This window comes from Volvox carteri (assembly GCF_000143455.1).
Source record: "Volvox carteri f. nagariensis unplaced genomic scaffold VOLCAscaffold_24, whole genome shotgun sequence".
NCBI lineage: Eukaryota > Viridiplantae > Chlorophyta > Chlorophyceae > Chlamydomonadales > Volvocaceae > Volvox > Volvox carteri.
Genome location: NW_003307567.1, coordinates 1,374,544 through 1,394,860, shown reverse-complemented (window position 1 = coordinate 1,394,860; position 20,317 = coordinate 1,374,544). Strand labels below are relative to the sequence as shown.

Here is a 20,317-nt window from a genome sequence, read left to right as displayed (position 1 = left end):
AACTACTAATACATTACATTGCACCTCAAGGGTACAGAGTCCAAGCCGTAGGCATCCCAACCCATGGACCAAACCTTAGCATGGATAATATGCGTGCCTTAACGGAAATGGGTGCCTTTACTGCAAACCAAGCCTTAGCATCATTCATTAACCAGAAGAAGTTAGAAAAGGGTTTCCATAGCAACTTGCGGACTCTTTGCAGTAGACAAATAGACCAACGGAGAGATGTCGGCAGGCAAGCAGGTAGACAGGAAGATGGGCACGTACCCTTCGAGACCTTGCCTGCGGAGAAGCACCAAATGACAACTTAAGGAGAGTAAGTATACACATACTCCTGCCGCGACGGTATCTATATCAACATGTTACTAATATCGGTTTAGGATATGATTATTGACACCTCGAAGACTAATCAAGGCAATACCGTCATCATTTCTTTGCGAACGCATGTACACGCCTTTGTATCGGCATATGGCCATGCAACAAAAACTGCATGCCCGAGGGGCGGGAGCTAAAAATTTACATACGCTGATCGGCTGGCAGAAAGTATCTATCCTTTACAACTGAAGGCAACCTATCAGCATTGCGATTCAAACACTGATACATTAAATCTAGCTGTCCGCCTAAAGGCATGCGTAATTCGCGCTAGATAAACCATCAAATCTTATTGCAGTCAAATATTATCCAACGTTGTTGGTAATCTCAGAACACACATTAAGAGTAACGCAAGCATCTCTCGGAAGCAAATCAGAGCAGTTGTGATCAAGGTTCCGTACAATTATGGGCCTTGCGTCAGGCCATCAAGCACTTTAAAAGGCCTTCCGCGACAATGAGACTGCACACAATAACTGTAGTCTAATCAGCTGCATTAGTTGTGTCACTTAATATACTATTGCAAAGATGGCTGCTATTCCGAAGTCCGCTGTTCGCAGCTCGGTGCGCCCTGCTACGGCATCCAGCCGGGTAAGTTTTTTCCTCCAAATCCCAGAAGGCGGTAATCATACAGGATGTAAGCACATGTCTTCCGACAGCGTTCACATAACTTTTTGGAGGGTTACGTCCTACTTGGTGGCCACTTTCCGCATATGAAGCTGTATGAAGCTCTGGGCCTTCATACATCCCCAGCATCTAATCACAGTGGCCTGCCTCCACTCCCCCTTGATGCACGCAGGCTGCTCGTGTCGTGCCGCGCGCGGCTATTGAGTGGTATGGTCCTGACCGGCCCAAGTTCCTGGGTGAGATGGGAAGGGGTTGGGCTTGGACAAGTACTCCAACGGTGCTGAACCTCACAGCACATGATTGCCTCTTCTCCCCTGTTGCTTTCCTCCGTCCTCCGATAGGAAGATGTCATTCGGACAACGCTCATTTGGTTTTCTCTGCTTGCTGCGCCCCCTCAGGCCCCTTCTCTGAGGGCGATACCCCTGCCTACCTCACCGGCGAGTTTCCCGGCGACTACGGCTGGGACACTGCCGGCCTGTCCGCTGACCCGGAGACCTTCAAGCGCTACCGCGAGCTGGAGCTCATCCACGCGCGCTGGGCCATGTTGGGCGCTCTGGGCTGCGTGACCCCCGAGCTGCTGTCCAAGTACGCGGGTGTCTCGTTCGGCGAGGCTGTCTGGTTCAAGGCCGGCGCCCAGATCTTCGCTGAGGGCGGCCTGAACTACCTGGGCAATGAGAACCTGGTCCACGCCCAGTCTATTATTGCCACCCTGGCCTTCCAGGTAACCGGAGGATACTGAGAAGTGACCCTTTAAGCGCATATGGGATCTTGGTCCCGGGGGTTAATACCCCAAAGCTATTGAGACATGACGTGTAGGTCTCATCAGCATATCGGTTCAGGGCAAACTCTAATGGGTTTTTATCCGCTCCCGACAATTGCATTCGACCCTGCCACACACCTTTCCCTCTCCCTCTTGCCCATCCAGGTGGTCGTGATGGGCCTGGCTGAGGCTTACCGCGCCAACGGCGGCCCGCTGGGTGAGGGCCTGGACCCGCTTCACCCCGGTGGCGCCTTCGACCCGCTGGGCCTGGCTGACGACCCGGATACCTTCGCCGAGCTCAAGGTCAAGGAGATCAAGAACGGCCGCCTGGCCATGTTCTCCATGTTCGGCTTCTTCGTGCAGGCCATTGTGACCGGCAAGGGCCCCATCGAGAACCTGTCTGACCACCTCGCCAACCCCAGCGCTGTCAACGCCTTCGCCTACGCCACCAAGTTCACCCCTTCGGCCTAAATGTGGCATCACAGTATTGTGTAGATTCTCTGTAGTAGGCCTGGTGGATGAATAGTTGCTTTCCTACTAATAGGTGCTTAGCTGGAAGGGCGGTTTTAAGGCAGGTTTTTATCTGGAAGATTTTCCGCCGACGTCCCGGGTATCTCGCTCGCGGCTACCAGCCGTTCTACCGAGCTGCTATCAGATTTTGTTTTCTATTTTCTTGTTAGAATTAGGATATTTGTGTGGGACATATTTCGGGTTAACCTTACCTGACATTTGAACCATTTGAAGAGTTTTGACGGATCATTATATCCATTGTCTTCAAATTATCGAAGACAATTATCGAAGTATTTCATTTGTTGGTTGATCATCTGCTTGTACGCCGTGAACCGTGGAAATTTCAAATCTGCTTCAGCGTCACCTTGTATTATCCAGTGACTCGCAGAACATGTAACACTTTGCAATCTTATTCACACTACATGGTTGACAATGATAGTATCAATCGAGCGAACAAGGCAGCCGACTACGTCCCAAACCGCGAAGGCGGGAGTTTACCGATCTCATTTTATTCGCGCTAATTGAAAACTCGTGTAAACCAGCAGTCGCACGTAAGCCAGGACAAGATATTCCGTTGGCTACGGCGGACAAACCAACCTGCTGGCTGATGCTCATACAGTAGTGCAAACTATTCCCTAGTCTAGTAGAATTCGAATAATATTTGACAGAGAGTAAATAGATAGCAGTGCTACAACAGCGGCTGTGCCCGCAAATAAAACAACTATCGCAAATCAACTCGTAGTACTGCGCCTCAATCACTGCATCATAGCACAGTCCGCGCCATATCAGAGTCCTTGACCCGTTCAAACTATTTCGCCCCGGTTCACCCGCCCTGCCACCCACCCCAACCATCCCCCTACTATCCAACCCAAACCACCCACCTGTCCCGCGTTCTTGGCCAGTTTGTCTGCCACCTCCCCGACCACGGCGTCTTTCAGGGGCGACGCCACGCCCTCCCCCCTCTTGGTGATGGCCGCACTGTCGGGGGAGCCCAGCGGCGAGTAGGCGGTGAGGTGGATACCCCGCTGCCGGCACCAGGACAGGAGGGCCTCATTGCGCCAGTAGGGGTGAGCCTCGACCTGGGAAAGAAGGCGGAATCAGGATATGTGTATGTATGTATGTATGTATGTATGTATGTATGTATGTATGTATGTATGTATGTATGTATGTATGTATGTATGTATGTATGTATGTATGTATGTATGTATGTATGTATGTATGTATGTATGTATGTATGTATGTATGTATGTATGTATGTATGTATGTATGACTTAGATTACACTGTGGGCCGCGAGAGCCGGGGGCCGAAGCCGAAACACAGCGCAAGGGTCGGGAGCACGCAGCACAAGTCAGTTAGTCTTGTGTGCTCCCGACCCCGACTCAGACTGCCAACACTCTACGCAGCCACTCCGCAGCCACTCCATCCGGGGATGGCGCTGCATTGAATACACCACGAAGGGTTCTCAGGTCCCGCTAGGGCGAGTACACAAGTCTCAGCTAGGGCAATGTCAAAGGCTCTCTGAAACAACCCCCCAAAACACCACCAACGAAAACGGGATTCGAAGGGAAAACAAACAAACAACTAAAACTAAAATGTATGTATGTATGTATGTATGTATGTATGTATGATGTGTGAAACAGGGGGGTGTATCTTCGCCCGTGGCAGCTACCCTGCGAAACCCTGCCTTCCCCGGTATTTCGGGGCACCCTCATCCAGTCACCCTAGTCAACTTCTCAGTGGATCGCTCAGGTTCCGCACCCACCAGCAGCATCCAACGGAATCTGCCGGGTCGACAGCGGCGCAACTCCATTCCTGGTCGGCTCGCAGGTTAACTTTATCCCAGGTCACCACCGTCCATCAACTAGGGGCGCAATGCCTTCCACCATCGGAAGGACTTTTGACCCTAAGGGGTATCGATCCCGGGATCTCCCGGGGGCAATGGTCGCGCCTTACCAGTGGTGCCAAACCCTAGTATGTATGTATGTATGTATGTATGTGTGTATGTGTATATGTGTATATGAGAAATGCCAAACCCTAGTATGTATGTATGTATGTATGTATGTGTGTATGTGTATATGTGTATATGAGAAATGAGTCTCGATGGCCAGGAGAAGGTGCATTGGCGAAGCTAGTCATTTGTGTAAGTGTGCGTGTGTATGTATGTGTATATGTGTGCTTTCAGCTGTGCATGCATGCGTTACGTGGTTTATTTCCGTCGTGAGAAGGTTTTAAGGCTTTGGATTTTTATAGCAGAGCATGGCAGGAATTGGGTAGCCATATCACAACCGTGCAACTTGACGCATACACAACCAAAGCACGCCTCCAAATCACAAGGTTTAAGTACGGCGCAGTGTGTAGAGCGCGCGTCATACCTGTACGACGGCGGGTTTAATCCGCGCGATGGCCATTATTCCCTCGAGCTTCTTGACGGAAAAGTTGGACACTCCGATGGTCCGAACCAGGCCTTTGTCGACCTGAGAAGATGGGGGCGAAGTGAAGTTTCGGAATCGGGTTTTTTCACGTACGAACTATTAAAGTCTCCTGTATGCACGCACGTACTTTGTCGAAGCTACAGTCATCTGACGCTACAACCAAATGGCAGGTTCAACTATAGCAGCAGTAGCAGCAGCAGTAGCAGCAGCAGCAGCGGTCAGGTAATGGAGGATGACCATATTCCAGCTTCCCCCCCTCCCTCCCCCCTCCTCCCGGCCCCCGCTCTTTCCCGATCCCCCTTCAAACCCCCACTCGAACCCTTTCACCTAGGTCCCTTTGCCGTACCCGAGAACCCCGTTTTGAAGGCCGTACTCCTCCCTTTCCTCCTTCCCGCTAACATACACAAGCTCAATACATACCACATACATATCACATACATACATACCCACCCTCAGTCCGCCCCCATCCCACCAGTTGCTCCATGGCTGCCCAGGTATCCTCCAGGGGGGGCACCACCCGCGGCCCCGTGTTGCCCGTGACCGGCCAGTGCATCAAGTACAGGTCCAGATAGCTGACCTGGCAAGGGAGGAAGTCACATGTAGGGAGACATTCGGAAGGGGGGTTTGAGGTGGGGTGCCGTTGGCGTTGAGGCTCTGAGTGATAGTTTATCGCAGCGCTGGATGGAATGGTATGATATGGTATGGCCACATGTGTGTTTCTGTGGGGTTCGGGGGTGGGGGTGTGTGGGTTTTACATCAGACGCGTTCTTTTTGTCTCCCTGCCCAATACACCCACCCACCCATCCCATTACCACTTGTCTCCTCATATGCTGTGTCATGTGCTCATGTCGTCATATGCTTCGGCGTCGGCGTCTCCACACCCACATCATTAAAAAAATGATCATCGCCACGATTACCGTCATCAGAAACGGTCGTGCTCTCGTCACACATGATGTAATATACTTGAAGGATACCTAATCACCATCGCATCTCAAGATTCTGTTAGCTTTATACACCTTTCGAAAAAAACCATTTGCATGCCGGCCTCCCCCCTTCCCCCCACCCCAACCCTCTCCACCCGTCGGCCCTCGTCCACCCCACCCGGAGATCCTCCATGGACTTCCTGCACGCCGCCTCCACCCGGCTAGGGTAGTGATCTGAATTCCACAGCTTGGACGTGATGAACACCTCGTCGCGCCGTACAACACCCTCCGACAGCACCGCCGCAAGCGCCTCCCCCACCTGCGGCGCACCTCGTAATGTGAGAGGAATACGCACACACGGCGAAGAGGAGTTTTTCCCTACGTTACCTCGTGCGATGTGATACGGCTTATCTGAATGAAATAATTGAGGTGATTGATAAGGGCGTGCAGCTTGTGCGTGTGCTGATGCTGATGCTGATGCTGATGCTGATGCTGTTAGGTCGTTACGGCGGTTTTTGTGGGGTTTGGGGGGAAGAGGGGCGATGGTGGGTCCTTTGGGCATCCTTGCCTTGTGATCTCACACACCCCGACGGCGACAAGAATGGGGCAGTTCGCTTTTCAGTCAGCACCGTCAGACCCTGCCGCCTGTGCAAAACCCCTAAACCCCGACCCCCGAGCTCGACACCTTCCCACCTCCCTCAGCAGCACTCCAGCCGCTACCTTCCCTTCCCTCCCCTTTTTTCCTTGCCTCGTGCTCGTTCTCGTAGACCTTGGCACAGTCAATGTGCCGGTAGCCTAGACGTAGAGCTGTAGCAACCGCCGCCCCCACCTCCCCCTTGGCGCTCTTCCTGCGGATGTCAGATCTTAAGTGAACAAACCTCGCTCTTATATGAAAATGTCGAGACGCAGTAGCAGCAGCCACAACGCTACAGTACTAATTCAGCAATAGCAGCAGCAGCAGCAGGCATTGCGGGCCTGAAGGACTTGCTGCGGTGCTAGGAATATATATAAAGAGAAACCGGTCATCCTGTCTCTAGCCACTATGACGTCGTTCATATCCATTTGAGAAAAATGAACAAAACGACATGTGCGCTGTGCTTCCAGCCTCCTTAGCACATTTTCTGCGTTGCTTTGCTTCGAGATCGGTGTTGGACTGTTCTGGACTGTTGGGCCGTGGTAGCGGGCATTTCCTCGCACGGTGCCGATTGGCCCAGGTGGTGGGGCAAAGAATGCATGTGCAGATAGCGGAATCCGAAGACTAAGATAGAGGCGACGGCGAACAGGAGAGAGATTTAGCCGCCCTAAAAAACGGGCAAGGTGCATGACATGCCTTCCGAGGAAACGAATTCCAGCGGTCGTTGACCACTCCGAGCGCGCGGACCAACGTTAGCAGCAGCACCACCGACATCATACCAAAGCGCTTGACTACAACCCAGCCTGGAAACTTGGCAGCTCCTAGTCGAAACTTTGCGCGCGCCCCGATTTCGTGTCCTGAGGTTCACCCGGGTCGCACCAGGTTCCGAGGCCCACCAGCGGAATGGTATAACCACTTAGCAGCTTTGCGCTCGGCTGATTCTCCAGGACGCGATAACCTTCAGCGAAGTTGCCCGCGCAGGGCTCTGCCTGCTCCAACTTGGCAAGCTCGGCCTTTTGTTCGTCGGAGAGCTGCTTTAGGTGCGTGTAGTCGTGCAGCTGCGCAGATGCATGAACTGCATCGGTTCCGGACATATCTACGATTTGGTGGGGAGCTTTAGGGCGGGCGGTTTGATGGAGGAAGAAAGCTGATTCTCCTCGTTACGTAGCCCGGTGTCGTGAGAAAGATGGGGGATGCCTTTTTTTGGATTTGGAATGCGACAATGATAGAATGGAAATGGGTCGAGGAGGAAACTTGTGGGAGTGCCGCGCGTATTGTGGTTCGCGGTGTGAGAAACGTGATTTGTACAGCTATGCGCATCGTGTCGGCCATCGGCCATCAGCTAATCCGCTATTGGATTATCCGACAGCAGCTCCGAAACCGACTCGCTAGAGCGGACACCAGCAGGCGGACGGCTGATGAGGCACCCGCCAGTATGCGCCCTCATGCGCTTGCAATGTTGTAACGCAATTGATTGGCACCACACGGCCGATCACTACAGCACTCATTTTGCGCACGGCGTGCTACCCTAGCGAGGGAAGAGCAGCAGGGGAGTAGCTTATGCAATTTTACAGGCCCATTTATCGGCCACCACCAGCGTGCGGAGCGGGACTCTGCGGGACGTCTTACGTGCGGCAGCTGACCTGTGCATTAACAACGCCGTCTGTCTACAGAGCTGCCGTTAACGGAAGCTAGAGTCACAACATGGAACTTGAAGACCACGCTTGCATCCTTGGCATCTGGGTTTTGATTCTGACGCAGCAAAAAATCGCGAACCCCGTCGCCCGGCGGGCAACAGAATATTGACAGGTCGCCGTTTGTCCCGGAACCGCGGCCTGATCGATTTTTGGCGCTTGGATTTAGAGGCCTTCACGTCCTGTAGCCATAAATTAGTTACAAATACCGAAGAAGCTACTCAATTGGCATGGTTTGCCTTATGTCTCGTGCCAGGTCCAGCCCAGGGTTATGGACTTGCGAAGGAGCGCACAGGGTGAAAGGGAGTGCCGATTGGCTGGCATGAGGCTCCCTCGCAAACACATCCTGCCTGAATTCAAAAAGATCTATCCATACGCTAAGACCCTGCCAGTACGGATAACTTGGATCCAGTTATGATGAAACCCGCGGACCCGCCATGTTGCGAGAGGAGAAGAAGCCTGTACTGTAAACAGCGGTCACTGCGCCTTTGTACTGGGCTTTGGATTGGGCTATACTTTGCATGCACAAGCTGTCGGTGTCTTCAGTTAATGGAGAACAGGAAACGATGCGTTTATCTTACTAGCTCCATTTTCTACAGGATGTATACTTGACAAAAAATACAGGAATTTTCAATCCTGGAAAGGGGCCATCCTTCAGTTGACTGGGACGCATCATGGGCAGCCCCGGACCTGAGGACCGGACTTATATCCTAAGTATAAATATTCAAGATGGCAAAGCTTTTGGACCGGATTTGCAAGCGGTTGCCTGTGCTGCTACCTTCGCTGGCGAGACCAAGTTAACACCTTATAGCGTGGGCCGCGACACGCACATATGGAACACAACACTGCAATGGCGTGTCACGATGGATCAATTCCGGCGGTTTACAGCCCTCGGCCAGAAGGACTGTAAAGTTGTTTTATCAAACAAGGATGGCACAAAGCTGGGATGGTTCCTGGTGGACATACGCGCGGCCAAGTTGCAGGCTCAATACAAGAAGACCGAAGGTGTGCACTCCAACTGGCTTCGTATCCCGCGCATGTTTGAATTTGCTGCAGTCACCGGAGTTCCCTTCCCGATACCATCTCCTTCCACGCCACGCTCGTCCCTATCCGACATGCAGGCACGTGGGTAAGCCTCACAGGCGCCAAGAAAGGGGAAATACCTCAAGTCTGCATGGTGGCGCTCTTTTACGAGGACAGGCCGGACGTATCCTTCTCGCTTGAGCCAAAACCATCTCCCAGCAAGTCACGCGCGGGCGCTGCTGGTGCAGCTGCACGTCGGCAGCAGGCCGTCAGCCGATCTGTCGCTGGCGGTTCACCTGACCCAAATCCAGACGGGCCCCAAGACAATCCCCCTGGAGCTGACGGCGCTGTCGCCAAATCAGCCACCATCGGGTCTGCGACGGCTGCCGCGGCCACGTCTGCAGCCACAGGGTCCCCACCGGCGCGTAACCCCACTGCGGGCCTGCCGAACTTCGGCAGCCCAGGGCCAAACCCCGAAAACGATGGCCCGTTCCGGAAATTTGCCCTGACGGTGGACGTCCGCAGCTTTCAGAGCAGCAAGCGTCTGCCGCTGAGCAGCGCCAACGTCTACGTGCAGGCTGTATTGCCAGCGGAGCTCATAGGTACGCGACTTCTCTGCCTCGTAACCTCCGTACGAGTTTCACTGGGTTATAGCGCCAAGTTAAGCTGTCCAAAGCTCTCCAGTAAGCAACAAATGCAATGCCTGGCTGGGACAGGACAAATCGGTCTGGGCAAATTATGCCCAAAGTAGGCGGTTGGGCCCAACGGGGAAATGGGTCTGAACGAAGTGAGTTCCAGGGGACTGCCTACAGGGAAATGGGTTCCTAGGAAGAATGGGTCCATTATTCCTAAGAATGGGCTCTGGGGGAGATGTGTCTAGGGCGTTGTACCCGACCCTCCCATCCATCCACCCAATCACATCCGATTTTCCACTACCGCCATCTCCGTCGCTGCCCTGGGCGCATGGACCTTGACCCTGATGTGGGTTTTTTCCATGAATGGCCTCGGGCCCTTTCGCTGCCTGCTGCTGCTCGCTGCTGTGGTGCGCGTCGGTGCTAACATGGGCTCGTGGGCGCGGACGCTGCACTGGGGATTAGAGCTGGTGGTTAGCAGTGGCTATCGGCTGCCGTCTCGGCTGGCACCGCTGTGCAGTCACCCCGCTGTTGACATCCCGCGTGGCGCGGAGGGATCGATCCCCAACGGGTGAGTCCTGGCCCTCTTGAATATGAATCTTGGCGTCTCTAGGGGTGGTGGACTCAGAAGCTCGCAGCTGGTGATTCGAGCTGTCTTTCCACGGAGTCGGATGGGTTGCGGCTCACGCACGTTGCTGCTGCTGTGGCTGTTGCTTGATGCCGGATGCGGAAGCGATTATCCTGCTAGTGCATGCAGGCGCGGGGGGGTTTCCTGTGGTGGCCACTGAAATGTTCGGAGTGAAGGAAAACCCCGCAGTGAGTGACCTTCCACACGTCAAAGCACAGCAGTAGCAGCGTTTCTTATGGGGGGAATCTCTCCTGCAGATGGAACCACAGCAGCAGAAGCTGCAGCAGCATGTGCATGTCGCGCCACGAACCTCATGCGTCGCCTCATCCCCCATTGCACTGGTATTGCTGTCCTTCGCAACCCAGTAAGGAGATCACCTGGCCGTTGCCCCTTCCCCTTACTGCTGCTCAGATGTACATTGTGGACCCAGCTCATCATTCGTACAAACAAGCAGGATGATGCCTATTTCTCTTTCCCCGTGCTCGCAGGTATGGCACACTGGAGTTTTCCGCCGGCGTGGTTCAGCTGGCCCGGGTGTTGGCGAGTGAGCCGCGGATCAGCGTGGAGGCCTGGCACAAGGAGAGGTGCGTGGAATGTTGGGGGGGGAAGGAGGAGGAGGCGGAGGAGGAGGAGGAGGAGGAATGAAAGCACCCGAAAGCATTAGCGGCAGCGACAGCTGCAGAGCAGGCACCACACACGAAACACGGTGTACTGTGTGTGCATATCCTCGTACCTGCGCAGCAGCCAATAAATCGTATCATCTCTCCGCAACCCCCCACCCCGCTCCTACCCACTTCCCGTAGGTTTCGCACGGACATGTTGCTGGGCGCAGGGTCCGTCCCTTTATCCCCTTTACTTCAAGGCGCCTGGGTGGACGGCTATGCGCCTCTGTTTGCCCTGGTGGCGAGCTCAGTTGGGGGGGAGGTGCGGGAGGAGAGAGTGCAGGTGGGAGAGGACAGGACAGGAGTGAGGGTGGCAGCGGAGGGCGGTGGGTGGAAGGACAGGAAATCTCGCCAGGGCAGTACCGTGCCAAGGCGGTAGAAACCCGTCCTACCAACCCGCTACTCGGCCGCCTACCTACGTTGGGTTGTGCAGCACGGGGTGGCTGCTGGCTCACTGGGCCCCCGAGCCCTCAACCCCTTCACCCCACGCTGGCCGTGTAACCCTCGCATGCCCACCCTTGCACTCGATCCAACGCGTGCCGGCCCCTGGGCCTCTTCCACCTCCTCTTCCTGCCCCTTCCCCTTCTTTCTTCTCCCCGCACTAGATGGGTCTGATGCGAGTGGTGCTGTCCCTAGAGGACAAAGGAGCTGCGGTACCGGGGCCCCGTCTCGCCCCGGGGCCGCAAGCCCAGTTGATCCCGCCGGCGCAAGCCATCATGGACGCCACCGCTGCCGATGTGCCGCCGCCGCCGCTGGCGGCAGCGGCGGTGGAGGTGCTTCGGCCGCGGCCCAATCCTTACGACCCAGGCGAGATTGCAGCCTTTCCCAGCAATAGCGGAGCCACCGCCACCGCCACCACGGCGCTTCCGGGCGGGCTGTTAGAAGGCGGCAACGAACTGAATATCCGGGAAATGCATCCCGCGCCCACCGCTGCGGAAAAGGGCAGCGCGTCCCAGGCTGACGCTGTTGGACCGCAGCAGCAGCAGCAGCAGAGACAGCCGCCTGCAGGGCTGCTGCCGCAGCAGCAGTACAGCAGGGCGCCGCCGCCGGCAGTGTCGTTAGGCTCTCCGCAGGCGCTGACACGTGCAGGGGCAGCAGCTGGCGGTGCGCGGGCGGATGTAGCGGGCGGTCCTGAGTCCAGGCCGCTGCACGGCGCTGTACCGGAGTTTGAAGCGGCTTGGGAGCTGGAGGTGTGGAAGAAAGGTGAGGGTGAGGTTCGTTAGGGTTGTCTTGGTGCTCGCGCCAGGCTGGGCCGTGCTAGGCTTGGACTGCAGTAGAGCGCAGTAGTGTGGTGCAGCGTCGGGTGCACGAGAGAGCTTTGGGCCTATCAGCCACCCCACCTACGGCGCCCCCTCACTCCGTCTCTTGATTTGTTGGTCCTTTCATTAGCGTCGAGCCCCACGCCGACAACCCTAGCATCTTCCCCCCCCCTTTGGCAGCAGCTTCACTCGTTCGTGGTTCGTCTTCCCCCCCCTCCCCATGTACCTCCGGCCGTGTACTCGCTCCTGCCTCATTTCCCCTCACTCCGCCTTCCCCCGGTGTTTCCCCAACAGCTGAGGAGGCCCGTTGGCGTGCTGAGCTACGCGAACGCGAGAGCCAGCGCATGCTGGTCCTCGAAAGCGAGTGGCGGCGGCGGGAGAGGGCCAGGGAGGCGGAGCTGGCCAGCCTGAAGGCGGAGTACCTGGCCATGGAGGACAAGGCGCAGCAGGTCTGTCCGTCTGTCCGTCTGTCTGTTTGTCACGCACGCGTTCCACGCACGCTTCTCTGTAATGTGGTGGGACTACCGCCACCAGCAGTAGTTTATTTACTTGACCTTCGGTGAGGTTTTCTGCGTGTGCTCGTCGTCTGGGCCATCTCGCGTCTGGGTCTCAAGGTCCTGGGGACATCCCCCCCTGGAGTTGGGGGGATCTTCCCTTTTTGAGCTCTCTCTCCCTCTTCTCTCCCCTCCACCTTCCCCTGGCAGCAGCTTCACTCGTTTGTAGTTCGTCTTTCCCCCTTCCCCCTCTCCAGCTGGTATTTCAGTAATCGGTACTTGTCTCTTTGGCATTCGCTTTATATGATTTCCCTTCTTCGATCACCGGTACGGCAGGCTTTGGCTGCTGCTGAGGCCCGGGAGCGGCGTATCCTGGCCGCGGAGGAGGCGCTGCTGAGGCGGCGGAAGGAGCTGGAACGTGAACACGCGGCACGCATGGTGGAGGCCGAGGCGGCGGTACGGAGGCTGCAAGTGGAGTGCGAGCACCAACTGGACATAGAGCGGGACAGGTGGGCTTGAGGGGGCACGGCGATAGGGGAAAGGATGACGGGGTGATCGTGGGTGGGTGTGCGAGCTACGCCTTGATTTAGTGGGTTGATTTAGTGGGGTTTGATTATGTTATGGGTCGTGGCGTAAGCTTCCTGCAGCTGCCCTGTTGCATCCACACCTGCACCCCACACGCTCTGTGTGTGTGTATTGTACGACCAGACGGTCCACCTGAGCTTCCCTGTCTGCCTTCTTCCCTCACTCGTACCTCCCTCCCTCACTCCCTCCTTTCCCATTTGTCCGCTACCATGACGAGTCAGGAATACGGAACTGGTACGACGTGTGGCCGCACTGGAGGAGCGGCTGGCAGCCAGTGAGATGCGCTGCCTCACCGTGGAAAACGAGTTTGCGGGTGAGGAAAGGGAGGAGGAAAAGGAGGCGAGGGAGGGCATGGAGGATGATACCTTAGGAACGGACACAGACGGAATCCCGGCGGGCAACCGCCGACGCCAACTGATTACCCACGTCCTAGCTTGTGGAAGAGAGTTACTCCGAAACCAAAGAGAGCGGGCTTGTGAAAAAGCAAGGGATGCGGGGGGAAGAGGGGGGAAAGACGAACCACGAGAGCGAGTGAAGCTGCTGCCACGGGGGGAAAGAGTGCTTCGCGGCCGATGTACAGGACGGAAGCAGACAACTGACCAGTCGGCGGTTGTGAAGAAGCAGTCCTCCTCGGGAAGAGGGGGAAAGGTTGAGGGAGTGATGGAGACGGCTGGGACGGAGCCGCCCAACCACCACCTCACCACTACCACCTCTCCGAAGGCATGGCGGTCCAGGTGCCCCACGCAGCTTGCATCGCGCAGTTCACACCGCACCTTGTAATACTCTTCCATCCATCGCCACCATTAGCACCACCACCACCACCACCACGATCACCATCTCAACATCACATCCCGCTGGCGCGCGAGGTGTGTGTGCGTGTGCGTGTGTGCGTGTGTAACGTTTCGAGAGGCTGGAGGCTGGGGCCGGGTGTTATGAGCTCACCTGTCCTCATGCCCTCATGTCCTTTCCTGGTTCTGTCCTGTATGACGGCTGTTCGGCGCCGGGTCGCACTTAAGACTGACTGGCTCGATATTCTTCCCGCACCTTTCACGCTGATACCTAGCTGCGTGCGAAGTCCCGCGCCCGACTTGTCTCTTTATGGCGAGGTCTGGCCGTTTGCTCGCCGGCTGTGTCATGGTGTGTCATACGCATTGACAACCCCCGTGCACCGCCCATCCGCCCGCCCGCCCGTCCGCGTGCGTGCTTGCTCTAGATTTCCGAGCCGCGTCCAGGTCCACTCCGGAGGCGGAGCTGGCCAGGCAGCTGGCGGAGGCGCGTGAGGCTGTTAAGGCGGCGGAGGGACGTGCTGCCAAGGCGGCCAAAGCCAAGCAGGGTTACAAGGAGCAGGTGGGTGGGCAGAGGCGTGGGTGACTGGGGATTTGGGAGTCAGTGTCACTTGTGGAGAGGTATAACAAAAGGAACGGAGCTGCAATAGTGGGAATTGGTCACCGATACATGTACGTTTAGGTCACACCTTGCAGCTAGGATAGATAGGTAGGCGGAAAGGATAAAGAGTTTAGGGAAATGAACAAGACATCAACGAAGAGGCGACGGGCCCTGATGGGATAGGCCGGAGGAGGTAAACTGTGCGCTTTTGTGCGCGTGTTCGCAACCACGTCTTCTCCATCCACACGCATACACACGCATGCACTTTTCCTTCCTTTGATTTTCCTTAGCCTCCTCAATGAATGAAGATTTGGGTTATGAGGCTGCGCTTTTCGAGACCCAATGCTGAAGTCTCGTCCATAAAACCCTCCAGAACACCGAAATCCAGGACGGCCCGGACATCCCATGTCCAGGTCGACATTTTTAGGGTTTTCCTTAACTGCCAACTGCCACAATCTGGATTCCCAGGTTCGAAAGCTAGCGGAGCAGGTGGCGGCGCTGCAGCGGCGGCGGCACCACCGCGGCAGCGACTCCGGCGAGGGGGCCCTGGCCCTTGCCGTACCGGGCAGTGTCAGCGGGGCTGCACTGCCAGTCGGTCCTGACACGTCCGCCATTCGAGCCGCAGCGGAGGAGCACGCTAGGTACGCGGGCCTTCGACTCGTATGGGTAGTTAGTTTTACAGGTATGGGGTCACGCAACCCCAAGATGATGTAACACACACACAGATGCACACACGCAAGGTACGCGAGGCCCCGTTTGTCTGGGGCTCGTGCATCGACGGCTGTGTATGCGCTTTGGAGCTTCACGTCCGTGCATTGAATGGCCGTGCTGCATGCTGGAAAGGGGGTTTAGTTGGGCAAGTAGCTCCTGTTTTGAATGCAAGCAACGGTACGATGTGAACGTACATTTTTCGCCCCACTTTTCCGTTTGTTGTTGTCCCCTACCCCCCACCTCGCCCTACCCTTTCCAGCCTTGTTTTCTGCCAAGATTTCCCTGACCCTGCCCTGCCCTTCCCCGCTGCCATTTTGCAGGTACGCGGCATCACAGCAGCAGGAGTTGGCGGCCATGCGCGCCCAGCTACAAGCCATCAAAACGGCTGCACTGGCGCAGCTGTCCCCGTCCAGCTCGCCACGAGGGGGGCATACAGACGCGGCCGCTGCCGCGGCCGCCGGGGCCGCTGCTGTCCCGTCGGCGGCGGCGCGGGCGGCAATGGACGCCGCCGATGAAGCTGCTCCTGATCTGCGTTCCAGCGACCAGCAGCGAACGGGTAGGGAGGGAAGGAAAGAGGCGGCACACGGCACGCGGCGCAGCAGCTAGTGGGAAGGGGACCTCTGCCATTTCTAGCCTTATTTGTGCGCAGTTAGCGTGTATCGCCTAAGAAAGTGTTTCCTATGTTTTGCCTGCACGGGAGGCTTGATACACACCGACATACCGTACGGTATATTCCCCCTACGGTATATATTCCGCAGGTTTGTGTACATGAGCTGGGCGGCGAGGCCATTTTGCGCTCTATTCCTGTGTTCCTTTTCCGTGTCCTTCATGTGCGGCATGGCATCACCCTTGGGGGGCTCAATACATGCGCATCAGGGTGATGGCGAGTCTTTACATGCCAGCCCCAACGTGAACCGCCTAATGCCTGGCCTGAAAGGCTTGGAGTGGTCGGGCAACCGGGCTTAGAATGGCGGGTTGGAAGGCGTGAAGTCGCTGGCTGGCTGAGTGGCTGGCTGAGTGGCTGGCTGAGTGGCTTGCTGTGCGCGTTGTGTTGCATAGCATGCAACGTGCGCTCGTCGTCGGCTCTCTGGCCCGCTCCCTCCCACATGGTCCCATCCACACCGCCTGTGGCTATTCCCATCATCGCGCTATCTTGCCCCAGCAGCAATCCTTCCATCCCTCGCGTCGTCTGCATTTAGAGGATAATAGCCATCCCAGTCTCTTGATGCATGCCGACGGATGCGAAATGGCGTCGCAACCTTCACAACCCCCGCGTGGGCACAGAGCACTTGACTCCACAAACCTTTTGGCGTATGGTTCTTGTGTATGCAGGTCGTACCGAGTGGCGCGCCGCTGTGTACGGCGGCGGAAGGAAAGCCTCTGCCCTCCAATCCGTCACCGCCGCTAGAGATGCGGCCCAGTGGGGAGACCAGCGGGGTCTGCGCTCTGCAGGGCCGCCGCCGTCACCGCCCACAGATCGCAACGATGCACCCCTGTCCCGTCCCCCGCTAGCCCAACTGCCGACCAGCAGTAGCAGTGGCACCACCACGCCGGCCAACAACAGCACCTCATCATCTAACAGCACGACGGCAGTGAAGCATATGCAGCAGCCACGGGGCGGCAACGGCGGCGACGAAGCCGCGGCGCCGTACACTCATCTGGACGGCGCCACTGCCGCACGCGCCGGCGGCTCGGGCGGTGGCAGTGGGCCCGTGCGCCAGCGCTGGGCCGAGCCACGCGCCGCCGCCAGCGCACCGCCGGCGGCAGGAGATGGCAGTGGCGACCTATCGCCATTGGTTTCGGCGCCAGGGCTCGATCAGGCATCCTCTGGGAAGGCTGCCTCTGCGCCAGCCCCTGTCCTTCGTGCTGTGTCCACGGCTACTTCCATGACCAGGACGGCAACGGTTGAAGCGGTGGTGGCTGTGCAGCCACCACCGCAGCGCCGCGGCTGGTCGCGTCTGTATCATCAGTCGGCGCCAACGCAATGGGAGGATGGCGCCGCCATGCAAGGACGCCGTGAGGGTGACCTGGATGGTGCTGGCGGCGACGAAGCTGGCGGTGGTGGCGAAGATTCTGACAGCCGCTGGGGTGACGATGACCGAGAACCGCTCCCTCCGCCGTACCAGCAGCAACAGCAGCAGCCGCAGCAGCAGCTCCAACCACACCAACGCCAACATAGGCGCCAACAGCCCGAGCAGCTCAGCGACGCTACTGCCGCTGCAAACCTAGCCGGAGGCAACGATGACGGCGAAGTTGCCGGCGATGATGGCGACGTGCACGCCAGGAGGAGCTTGGCCGACCACCTCGCCAACGCTAGCTCGGCTGCCACTCGGCTGCGGCAGCTGCAGCTCCAACGCAATCTGCAGGATGTTAATATTAGCAGTGGGACGCGGAGTCGCGGTGTCAGCCCTTCACGGCCTGCCGGGGGGGACCCTCATTCTGGCGGGGCCCGTGCCGGCTGGCAGCTACCTCAGCAGCACTCTCAGCAACAGGAGCACCACAAGCACCCGGCCCAAGCTTGGGCAGAAGCGGCACAACACGACGAGCACGACGACGTCTACGGCATCGGCCCTAGGGAAGACGCCGGCGTTGACATCCGGGGGCCTGGGGACCCTGGGGGCATGAGCATCAGCTTCACCGCGGACGTCGGGCTCGGGCTCGACGCCGACTTGGAGGAGGTACGGCGGCTTAACCGTCGTACGGTGGAGCTGTTACAGCGAGGCTATGACCCAGATGATCCCGTGGTGGTGGCGTTGGGTGAACGTATCCAGGCCCTCATAAAGGACCCAACGGGCCCGAGGCCCCGTTCAGAACTGTGACATGCACTGAGTGATGGCGAGGACGGGTTAGGATGTGGGGTTCATCCTTTCCAAAGGGGGAAGGTGGTAAGCGTCGTAAGGTTGAACAGTGTCGGTCTGTGCAGGGCTTCAGCTGCGGTAGAGGCCTGAGAGGTGTGAGGGGTCTAGGGTGAGGCAAGGCACGATAAGGGGGAAGAAGGGGACTGGTGTCAGGGGTGAGGACTCAAAATGTTTTTCTCTAGTTTTTTCTTTTTGCTGTTGCTGCTGCTGCTGCTGCTGCATCAGCAGCACCACCCCCTCCATCGTCACCAATCCGGTCCTGCTGGTGCTGCTTCTCATCTAGGGCTCATGGATTATTTTTTTTTCAAGTGAGCTCCATGCCACTATGCACTATGTATTTGGTCTGCCGCTATATGGTCATGGTGAAGGGGGGGGGAGACCCCCATGGACATGGGACCTCTTCCCAACAAAGCCAAAATGCTAGCGAGTGGAAACGTGTGATTGCCGATGGCGTGGCGGACTGGGGAGGTAGACTGTGTTGGGAATGGCACTTGGTGTAATGGTTGGGACGAGGGTTTGAGGCGAGGGTTAGGGAAGTCGACTTCGGGAGCTGACATATGCCGACTGGCTGTCTAGATGTACCAGCAGTGGGATTGTGACCAGACCTAACCCTTGATACCTTCTGCACGGCGGGTCCAACTGCAATATGTTGGGCTCATGATGCGGCATGGGGCCCCCGGAGACTCGGGCTTGTATGGTGGGCTTTGTCGGGGAGTAAGGATTGTGCGGTCGGTGGAAGGAATGGAACTTGTGTGGGACTGTCTAAACTACCGGCGGGCTGTGACAGGGGAAATATGTGTGAAGGTCATGACGTTGGGGGGCTTTCCGAACGAACGTTGGTATCGGTGCGTTGGGGGACATTTTTTTTATCGCAGCATCGTATTGCTGATTCGTTTTTACATTTCGCCCTGTCGTCGTCCGCTGTAATTACCTATCGTGGTCCGATGTTCTTGTCTGTCTCTCTTGGACTCGTGCAGTCTTCTTTCATCCGTTTTGGAGTTGGGTAGCCTAGGCTTCCGTGGATTTGACTGGATGCCTGAAGTGTGGGAGCCATGCACCTGAAACCCAAGCGTAACCAGGTCAGAACTGAAACGACCAAAACAATTTTCATATCATTATGTAAAATATCAAATTCCGAAGACGTGCAATTTTGTTTCATCTGTTTTTTTGGAGTTTGATAGCCTAGGCTTCCGTGGGTTTGACTGTACACGTCAGCCTGTTAACTTTGGGTACTGTGTCGTACTGTCGAGGTGTAATTGCGCGCGTGATATCCTATGACCCCGCAATAGACACATCGCACGCTGACTTATTCCCCTCCACACGCGCCCTCCCCGCTTGTTCCTCACTGTCGGTCCGCATGGACCTGCGGCTGCAGTCAGCATGCGGAGACACTGTGGTCCTACTGCTGCTGCTCCTGCCGGAGGTGAGCACCTCCAATAGCTGCGATCACTGGCACGTGGCTAAGGCACATCTCAAGAGCGAACGTGCGGATCGCCAGGACCCGGCGGTGTTGCCACAGCATGGGCCCCACACAGAGGCGCGGGTGAGGTGGAGGTGAAGCCAGTGCGGCTGCGGTGGTCGTGGACCTGGCGGCGGTGAATGAGTGATGGGCATATGGATAGGGTGATCTATGTTTTTGATCTGTTCCCCCTGGGGGGGCCATTCCCCGGTGGGTTTGAGCCCTGGGTACCGCGGGGCACTCAGCGGCATACATGTAACTGCTCACCTCGGGGCAGCTCTCCTAGGTTTCACTGCCCGCCCTGTGTGCTCTGTCGAGACGAGTGTTATTGCCGTGAACGTTCCGCGGCCCCCGTGATGGAAGTCCCGGGTGGAATTCATCCGTGTGCGCGTGTGCAAGCGCCTGGGTCATTGAGGGAGTTGTGGAAACAACCCCCTCTTTGTAGGCTAGCGAAATCTGCACTCTCCTCCACTTATGCACACGGATCCTGCCTTCTGTCGGCTGGCTACAATCGCTGTTCTCCACTTGTGCGCCGGGCTTCCTCTTTCCGTAGACTGGCACACTCTCGCCCAAGGCCATAAGCAGTGTTTTTTTTTCGTTTGGGGCCTAATACCCTAGAGTAATAAACTGGTGTTTCTTGCGGTTACAATTCCTTTTTGATAGTCGCTGG

The 20,317-nt window shown here is 56.8% G+C and overlaps 3 protein-coding genes across 3 annotated transcripts; 2 read left to right on the top strand and 1 right to left on the bottom strand.

The window, feature by feature from the left end:
* The first annotated feature begins 843 nt into the window (after positions 1–843).
* VOLCADRAFT_109135 (uncharacterized protein) lies at positions 844–2,677 on the top strand. The gene is made up of 4 exons (XM_002951591.1): positions 844–960; positions 1,169–1,232; positions 1,395–1,717; positions 1,922–2,677. The coding sequence occupies exons 1-4, from the start codon at positions 898–900 to the stop codon at positions 2,225–2,227; spliced, it is 756 nt and encodes a 251-aa protein (XP_002951637.1). The 5' UTR covers positions 844–897; the 3' UTR covers positions 2,228–2,677.
* A 470-nt stretch (positions 2,678–3,147) lies between these two features.
* On the bottom strand, positions 3,148–7,350 carry VOLCADRAFT_92170 (uncharacterized protein; the record flags this gene model as incomplete). Its single annotated transcript, XM_002951509.1, has 6 exons — positions 3,148–3,345; positions 4,640–4,741; positions 5,172–5,276; positions 5,801–5,952; positions 6,316–6,470; positions 7,136–7,350. Coding segments are annotated over 6 exons (927 nt in total), but the record flags the coding sequence as incomplete, so codon positions are not given.
* Positions 7,351–8,624: 1,274 nt separating this feature from the next.
* Positions 8,625–20,257, top strand: VOLCADRAFT_117862 (uncharacterized protein; the record flags this gene model as incomplete). The annotated part of the gene is made up of 16 exons (XM_002951590.1): positions 8,625–8,955; positions 9,072–9,215; positions 9,384–9,544; positions 10,073–10,176; positions 10,722–10,817; positions 11,037–11,178; positions 11,501–12,098; positions 12,449–12,603; positions 12,985–13,157; positions 13,455–13,546; positions 14,447–14,580; positions 15,088–15,260; positions 15,651–15,886; positions 16,663–18,008; positions 19,612–19,731; positions 20,201–20,257. The coding sequence occupies 16 exons, from the start codon at positions 8,625–8,627 to the stop codon at positions 20,255–20,257; spliced, it is 4,062 nt and encodes a 1,353-aa protein (XP_002951636.1).
* Positions 20,258–20,317: the final 60 nt, after the last annotated feature.